The 9,581-nt window shown below is 28.2% G+C and overlaps 1 protein-coding gene across 1 annotated transcript in view; it reads right to left on the bottom strand.

Annotated features, from left to right (window-relative positions):
- Nucleotides 1–1,017: 1,017 nt before the first annotated feature.
- LOC107019931 (cycloartenol synthase-like) overlaps nt 1,018–9,581 on the bottom strand; it is an 11,075-nt gene continuing 2,511 nt past the window's right edge. The window contains 13 exon segments of the mRNA XM_027917305.1: nt 1,018–1,211; nt 2,500–2,583; nt 2,796–2,876; nt 3,808–3,988; nt 4,508–4,651; nt 5,005–5,051; nt 5,378–5,434; nt 5,646–5,744; nt 6,645–6,767; nt 6,853–6,975; nt 7,330–7,443; nt 8,063–8,251; nt 8,945–9,189. Coding sequence (XP_027773106.1) covers nt 1,083–1,211; nt 2,500–2,583; nt 2,796–2,876; nt 3,808–3,988; nt 4,508–4,651; nt 5,005–5,051; nt 5,378–5,434; nt 5,646–5,744; nt 6,645–6,767; nt 6,853–6,975; nt 7,330–7,443; nt 8,063–8,251; nt 8,945–9,189 — 1,616 coding nt within the window. The 3' untranslated portion in view covers nt 1,018–1,082.

Here is a 9,581-nt window from a genome sequence, read left to right on the forward strand (position 1 = left end):
CCTCTGTAGGGTGTTAGGGGAGTCTACGTCACCAATTTTTGCACATATTTTGAACACTTAGGAGTCATTTTTTAGAAATTAGGTATTTTCTTTGTTTTTTTGTGTGTTTACCATGAATATTCTGAAAAATATGGCTTCTGATCCATGTTTTTTCACAACCTTCATGAAATCCTTCGTAGGGAATTGAGGAAGCAATACGCGAAGCCTCATCATCTTTTACATATATTTTGGACATTTAGAAGCCAACTTACAAGAACTAAGCGATTTTCCTTTCATATTTTAGTCAATGAATATTTTGTTGATATAAGCTTCTGGTCGATTATTTTCAAAGAAGACAACTGACAAAATATTTTAATGAAAATACCACAATATAGATATTAGTCAACATTTCTAAAGACCTTCATACTTTTAATATAATATAGATATAGATTAATGAAAATACCCAAAGACCAGTGGAAAATTGATTCAAAAGTCTTTTGAATAGACACATTATAATTCGGGCCCGTTTGGATGGGCTTAATAAAAGCAGCTTTAGAAAAGCCTGTTTGGCTCAGCTTAAAAGCTGGTCAAACTGACTTAAAAGCTGGTTTTTGACTTATTTAGCTGTTTGGCAATACTCAAAATAACTTATTTTACGTTAAAAAAAACTTATTTTAAGCCAAAAGTTAAAAGCTGGAGTAGGGGTGCTTTTTTTTTTAGCTTATAAGCTGTTTTAAGTTGACCACATTTTTGTATTTTTGCCCTTAATATTTTTATACAATCTCCAAATTACCCACATAACCCTAACATCTCTTTCTTCCGTTTTTCCCTTTTCACGTTTGGCATAGCAAATTCAGCACTTTTATCCAAACACATAACTGCTTATTTTAAAAATAAGTTTCAGCACTTTCAAAAGTACTTTTTTAAAACTGCATTTATTAAGCTCATCCAAACGGGTCCTTCATCTTTCAAACATTAATTGTTATTTTTATTATTATTCTATTTGACATAAAACTAAAGAAAGTGTGCATTATATTTGTGATGTACAAAACTATACATTAATTTATTATTTGAAGAATAATGACAACTGTAAGTGTAACAAGCTATTCATGATACTCTTTTGAAGATAATAGTACTTGATTAAGATAAGCTCCAAGTGCCCATATGGGGAAAATATTTCTGTAGGATGAGTAGCTTATCATACAATTTCTGTTGAATACTCCAATTATTTCCTGCAAATTTGTTAAATATTATATTGTTGAATAACAAATATAATTTTATGTGTCACTCTGAGATAATAAAAATTTAAAATTGCGAGTGAAAATTAAAGGGCAAATTACAAAAATTACATACTTTTAAGGTAAAATTATAATGTATCCTTTAAAAGTTTATAATTACAAAAATCCCTCAAAACGGATACAATAATATAAGCGTTGATACATTTATCTAATGCACGAGATACATTAATTTGATACGCGAGATACACTAATATGATGCGCGAGGTACATTTTATACATGATATACCAATCTGATGCACGAGATACACTAATATGATGCGTGAGGTACATTTTATACATGATATACCAATTTGATGCACGAGATACACTAATTTAATGCACGAGATACACTAATTTAATGCGCGAGATACATTAATGTAATGCTCGAAAATGAGGGATTTTAGAAATTTATAAAACTTATTGGGGATAATGATAAAAAGTAAACTAAAAGGTGAAATTTCCATAAGGGAAAAGGGTCTGATATACCCCTCAACTTTGTCATTTAGAGCTGATATACCCCTTGTTATGAAAGTGGCTCATATATACCCCTACTTGTAAACAAATGGCTCACATATACCCTTTTCCTCTAACGGAAATGAAAAAAATAATAATTTTAATCTAAATTTTTATTATTTTTTTCTAAAAAATATAATCCCATATGAGTAAATTTAATCCTCGTCAAACATATTTTTTTTGACTTTTTTTTATTTCAATGACTAATTTATAATTATTATTTTGATAATCAAATTTATTTATGTTTCACTAATATTTTTGTAAAACTTATTGTAGATGACCAAATTTTTTCTTCGAATACGAAATTAAATTACAATACACACAAAAAAAATAGTTTAAATTTTTTTTCTTTAAACTAAGGAATGAAAGAAAAAAACAAAATAAGAATAAGAAACTCAAATAATTATAATAAAAGAAGTCAAAAAATAATTTATGTATGAAAAAAATTAAAATATACCTTGAACTTTGATAGAAGAATCATATATACCCCTAAATAATTTTTTAAAAAAAATTAGAAGTAATAAATATAAATTTAAAACTAATTTTATTAACTTCCGTCAAATGAAGGGTATATGTGAGCCATTTTGTAACGGCAGGGGTATATGTGAGCCGTTTGTATAACGGTAAGGGCATATATGAGCCACTTTTATAACGAGGGGTATATCAGCTCCAAATGACAAAGTTGAGGGGTATATCAGACCCTTTTCCCTTTCCATAATTAATACAGTACCTGTTGTGGAAAATCTCCATTGTCCATTTGAGAATTTACCAGAATTTTAGCAGCTCGTTTGAGTGGAGTGGGATCTCTTTTGCCCTAACAAATTTCGATAATGAGTAGTAAAATTCAAATCAAGTAAAATATAATTTCATTTTTCAGAATCACAAAAATTACGTAAAGATATTATTCAAATATATACAATAGTGTGGCATTTTTCCATATTAAAAAATTGTATTGATTCTCTAGTAATTATAATTATTTAATTAATATACTAAATTAAAATAATTAGTGCTATTTAAATTAAGTACCTGGCCAGCTTCAATAAGAGCCAACATGGCCCAAGCTGTATTCACATTGTGTGGTTTATTCCCTTCAAGGTTCGTATAAATCTGTTGTGACATCAATTAACAATTATATGTTATAAAAAATATTTCACTATAACGATGATTAAGTTCGTTTTTGAACCAATTTTTTTGTTCTTATATCATATGTTCTTCATATAAAATAATATTTTACGATAGCAGTAAAAAAAAAATCTAGACAAACCATATTAATTAATCTGTATTTTAAGATTTGCCTTTAAATTTCATCAAGTCTACATTTTGACAAGCCTTAAAGCAGGTACATTTGTAGATACTGAAATTTTGTGGCATTCTACAAGACGTGTTGAGTTGGGACTCTACAAGGTGTGTTCAATTATAATTAGAATTTTTGAAATCTACTCAATTCTAAAGCCTAGTTCATGCGGTTAGATATCCTCTTGAATATTCTGCAAATTCATGAAATATTCACAAAAGAGATCAAATTTAAATCATTCTATCTAGTTCGAGAAATACGTCACTAATAGATAAATCTTACGAGATAAAAGGATAAATCTTACGAGAAAAAGAATCGATGACGCAACAGATTTGTACTCACAATCAATAAAATTATGTTTCTTCGAAAAAAAATGATGTGTCACCTTGTGTTGAGATGATAGATAATTTTCTACAAGACGTGTTGATTTGAAACTCTACAAGGTGTATTCAATTTCAATTATGATTTTCGGAAGCTACTCAACCCTAAAACCCTAGTTCATGCCTATATAAAGGTAATATATATATCCCTTTAAAGAGGCATCTCGAACATTCTACAAATTCATGAAATATTTATAAAGAGATCAAATTCAAATCATCCTAGTTTAAGAAATACGTCACTAATGAATAAATTAAATCTTACAAGAGAAGAAGGATAAATCTTACGAAAAAAAATCTATGGATCAACAGATTTGTACTCACAATCAACAAAATTATGTTTTTCAGAAAAAAATTGATGTGTCACCTTGTGTTGAGATGAGAGATAGCTTTCTCCCCAACCACCAGAAGGTTGTAGTTGTTTGGACAATAGGAAATGACAAGCCTTTCTTATGCTTTTGCAATTTTCATAAGTGTAGCCACCAGCAACCAGCCCACATATTCCAAACCATGTTCCATAGGTGTAGCAAACTCCCCATGAACCATACCTTTGTACACAAGATATATATCACATGCATTAATAGTATGAAAAAATATTTACATAATTAGCTTATTTAAAAAAGAATTATAGGTTGCTATAATAAGCATTAAATAGTACTCTCTTCGTTCACTTTTAATTGTTATATTTTTGAGTAAAAAAATAAAAACTTTGACTAATATTTTACGACGTATTTTTTCATTATATTAATATGCAAAAGATTGTAACTTATAGTACTTGCCGCGTGGTTTTTGAACATCTAAGTTTTTTGTTTAAAATATTGAATCAATGTTATCTAATATAACTTTAAAAATTAATCAAATTGACCTAAATTTTTTGTCTAAAATATTGAATCAATATTATCTAATTTAACTTTAAAAATTAATTAAATTGATTTTCAAAAAACGTAACATGACAAATAAAAATGAACGTTTAATACATGCTAAAATATTGAGTGATTTCTTCCTTTCTATCCAAATTGACCCCAAACACCACAAATAATGTGTATTAAAAAAAATAAAATAGTTACCATGAGCCATCAGGAAGTTGAATAGTTTGAATAAATTGGAGAGCTTTGTTAATACATGCTTCTATTTCCTTCTCTCTATGTTTAGGGTAATTTTTCTTGAAGGATTGAAGAGCTTGAATTACTGCAGATGTACATTCCACATACCTACACCAATTTTTTTTTAAAAAAAATTAATAAAGAATATATATATATATCACATTAACTATATAGAAACTCCTATTATATAGGTATGTCATTAAAAATAAATAAATTCACTCAGTATTCATTTACACTTTCAACCAAAATCTCTAATTAAGAAAGAAGCAGTCTCATCCGCTGTATCACATTCTTTTTTTTTATACTTGAATTAGATATAAACAACTTCTCTTCCTTTCCAAAGTAAAAGTAAAATTGCGTATAAATTTTCTTTAGTAAATCTCACTTATAAAATTACACGACGTGTATTTAGTTGTTACTATCTCTAGATATGCAACATATAGACGTGTGGAAAGTCTTACTGGTAATCAATAGTGATGTCCCCAAATGTTTCTGATGGATTAATCATCTGTCAAATTGCCATAAACCAAAAAACAGATGACAAAAATAATTAAATCATTTGATGAATTAAAGAAAAAAATATTTGCACAAGTGAAATATCTCTCGTATCAATTTATATGACACTTTTTTTTTAGTTTGGTCAGAAATTAATGTTACATTTCTATACTTATAAATAATTTAATTATAGAAATTTTTATTTTATCTTTAAAGAACTTATTTATAATCACAAAAATATCTAAAATTTATTTTATTAAATCATAAATTTCAAAAAAAAAAAATTAAAAACTTTTTTTTTACGTCAAGTCAAACAATGTCGCGTAAGTCATGTGTTACCTCAAGCCATGCATAAGATCTTGTTAACTCGTAGGAAGCAAATCCACCGTTGCTATTCTGAAATGTATATTTCAAAAAAAAAAATGAAAAGGAAAAAAATATTTATAATCATATAAATATCTAAGATTTTAGGGAGAGGTATCCTAAGGTAATGGTCATTAATAATCATAATAATTAACTTTTCCACTGTTATGAAATTTGAAATAATTATTACATTTAATAGCTATCTAAAGAAGCTAATTGAGAAGATTATATTAAGTAAATTAACCTGAAGAGAAAGAATCAAATCAACAGCTTCAAATAGCCTATGAGGTGCTGTTACTTCTCCAACAATGTCTAATGGCATCAGAGATAGCAACATAGATGCCTATAAATTTAGCCAAATAAATAAATAATTATGCTATGACACAAGGGGTATATTTTGAATACAAAATATAACATGAATATATTTGAACCGAAACTATATCAAGAAATAATATATATTATCATTGTAGTTTATTTTTATCTTTTGTAACAGATAACATATTTTAGAAAAAGCTTATCTTTGAATCACGTGAAAGATATAGCGAAAACTATGCAGAATAGCAAACATTTAGCCTATATTAGGTACTATAATTATAGTCTAAGAAATTATAATTTTCGGCTAAAGTTTCTCCAAATGTTGTTATTTGCTTGATTTGTATAAATTCAGAATTTTTATAATTTGGTTCCTGATTGTATAAATTCATAATTTTGTATATGCTTACCCTAGTTCTTTGTATACGATTTATGAAAAAATCATAACAAATTAGCTTGTTTGTATATTGCAAGCGAAATATACAGACGGAGCTCTGAAAAATTCTTAAATGTATAAATATAAAAGTTGTATATACTTACCATATTTTTATATACACAAACGAAATATATAAATCGGAGTCTCCATAGTAAATAAAATTATAGCTATATATGGAGTGCAATTATCATAATTATATCTATTATGTTTGTTATTTCTAAAATTTTCTCAATATATAAGTTGCTCGGATGGTAAGCACCTCTCACTTACAACCCAAGATTGTATTTTCGAGTCACCAAGAAAACAAAAAAATAGGAGCTAGCTCCTAGGGAGGAGGCATTTAAAAAAAGAATTATCTTACTTTTGATCATATAATTTTATAGTGGAAGGGTGAGTATAACATAAAAAATTAATATAATGAACAAGTAAAAATGATCGAGTATAACATAAAAAATTAATATAATGAACAAGTAAAAATGATCGAGATTAATGGACCTTTAAAGCTTCTGCAGTGCAATCAGATACAATCCAACCATTATCAACAGTAGAGAAAGGCCATCCACCTCTAGAATGCTGCCTATACCACTTCTTGGCATCTCCATTACTATTTTCTCTAACCTTAATTATGATTAATTAATTGCAGAATTATAAGCATACACAAAGTTATTAAAGCTTAATAGAAGATGAAATAATTAGTGAGAACCTGTGAGGCTTTAATGAAGTGGTGTGCATTTTTAAGCATCACACCATATTCTTGAGGAAGATTTGTAGCTAGTATGGCTTGTACACCAAAACTAACATCCCATAGTTGACTTCCATTATATCCCTAGGCGAATTCAGGATTTGCAGACGATGGGGCAATACCATCAAAGATATATGCACATTTGGTATATGTCAATTTTTTTTGTAAAAGTACCATAAGTCATAATTATTGATAATTCAAAAAACTTAGAACTACAGAAAAATTTTATCAACTCGAAAAATTTAAAATATGCTATATAAATTGAAATAGAAGGAGTATTTTGTTTCACAAGTTCCCTTCTTTTTGTTTTTCTCGGAAAAAGAGTCAAATATGCCCTTAAACTAGGTGAAATGAACAGAAATATTCTCCGTTTATAATTTGGCTAGAAAATGTACTTACGATCAATACTTTGATTCATTTTTTAATGAGAAATTATACCTTCATTTTCATGCCATCTTCAGCCAGCCATAGGTAATCTTTGATTCTTGAGAGATGAAGTTTGATTGCCTGGGAATCTGGATCCTCTACCCAACAACATAGCATGTTCAATACCTGTATTTTATTTTTATTTTTGGTGTCCAGAAGATTAAAATGTCAGTTGCTTTTGTTGTATTCTTTTGTTTTTGTCATAATACATGAACATATCATTTAACCAGGTAGACCCATATTCATTTGTAGACATGCATTCGTCAACTTTGAAAAAAATTATATATTGAAAAACTGACAAAAATTAAGATATGATTAATAGTGAGCCTATACAGAGGAGTATAGAAGTGCATGCCCTTTATCCTGTTGGTACAAGCCAGCCAGAGGAATCACATGCGAGATTAAGGTTCAGATCTAGCTAGAGCCTTCATTATTTATTTTAAGTATATTCGTGCATTCAAAGTTTTTAAATTAGGTTCGTATCTGTCTAGTATTTATGTATTCCAACTTTAAGTGTGCACAATGGGCACTTACATTTGTGTATAGTTGAACAAGTAGACACACACATCTTAACATTTTACGTAGCAATTCATATCCTACGTGTATTATGTCACGTAGATTACGTGTATCTATTTGTTCAACTTTATAGAAATTCAAATATCTATTCATACACAGCCAAAATTAAAAAATATAAATATCAATTAAAAACCCCAGTGTCAGTATAGTCAAATAAAAATTAGAATACCTTATTGACAGGTCCAATACAAATATAATTGGTATTTTCATCTTCATAATGAATATGTTCCATCACAGTGTTGAGTGCCTTTTTTCTTAGTTTGGAGAGTGGCCATTGCATGAGAAGAGGTTCTCCAATTTTGTGAAGACCTTCCCAAAGTATGTCTTGTACTAAAGGATGAGGGTAGTACAAATCTTCCTGAAATTAATTAAATTAAACACCATACATTATTTTATTAATTTGGAGTCCGGAGCCTAAAGGGTACAAAATATTAACAAAAATTCCAAAACGGTATATAAAATTCTATATTAACCAAAACGGTAAAATCGCTGCACCAACAATGACTTACCCCACCGGAAAAAGCAAAATCGCTGCCTCTGCAGCGATTTTGCAAAATCTGATTTTTTTTTTTAAAAAAAAATGAAATCGCTGCCTAAGCAGCGATTTATAGAAAAAAAATTTATGTGACATAAATTTTATATACCGTTTTGAAATTTTTATTAATATTTTGTACCCTTTAGGCTTCGGACTCTATTAATGCGCGATAACTTATAGCTTGTCTGATTAAACTTTTAAAAATCACAAGTACTTATTTTAGAAAGTCTTTGAAGTATTTGGTTAAACTTTTAAGTAATACTATAAATTGAAAAAAGTAACTTAATTCTTCTCAAAAGCACTTTTTGTTTACCAATTGCCACCCCAAATTGTTGTTTTTACATTAGCAAAAATGTTTTATTAGAAAAGTAGATTTGACTTTAAATATTTTTAAAATATGTAGATTTTTAGAAACTTGATCAAACAGACTATTAATTTACTAGTTTCACGATGTTATTTTCAATTTCAAATGACTTTTAAAAAATAATTAAAATGGAAGAAATTGGAAAAATGTACCTTAGCACATTGGTTTCTAGCCAAGTCCCAATCAATATGGTGATAGGGAGTTGTATAGAGCTCTCTTCTAAGTGATAAAATGATGGAATTAATAGGACCTACATATCTCCTTCCATACAAATAAGACATTGCTAAATACACCATTCGACAATGACACCACATTCGACCTACCATATCATCAAAATAATAATATGATTATATATTTTGGAATTAAATGAGAAACAAATTAAAATGATATAATCCTACTCACATGCATCACCGACCCCGTCGATCGTTTTTTTTTTTTTTCGTGAAATTGGTGGACAAGGTCGGTTAAAATCGAGGGACAACTGATCCTTTTCGTTAGTTTTTTTAAAAAATTAACGGACGGAGTTGGTTCTTCTTCTGAAATAGTAGTTACTGAGAAGCAAATCCAAGTATTTTTTTATGACTTTGAACAATTTTATCACTCGATCATACATGCTCTTTGATGAAATATTTCAATCATTTTTATTATTACTCTTTCAACTGCAATTTTGTACTTCAAAACCTAATTTTATCCATAAATTTTTATGAAAAAAATTAATAAAAAATAAAAAATAAATTAATAATATTTAATAGACTCTCGACTCAAATCACAAGAACCTGGGTGTATAGG

This window comes from Solanum pennellii, chromosome 5, assembly GCF_001406875.1.
Source record: "Solanum pennellii chromosome 5, SPENNV200".
In the NCBI taxonomy this organism is placed as follows: domain Eukaryota; kingdom Viridiplantae; phylum Streptophyta; class Magnoliopsida; order Solanales; family Solanaceae; genus Solanum; species Solanum pennellii.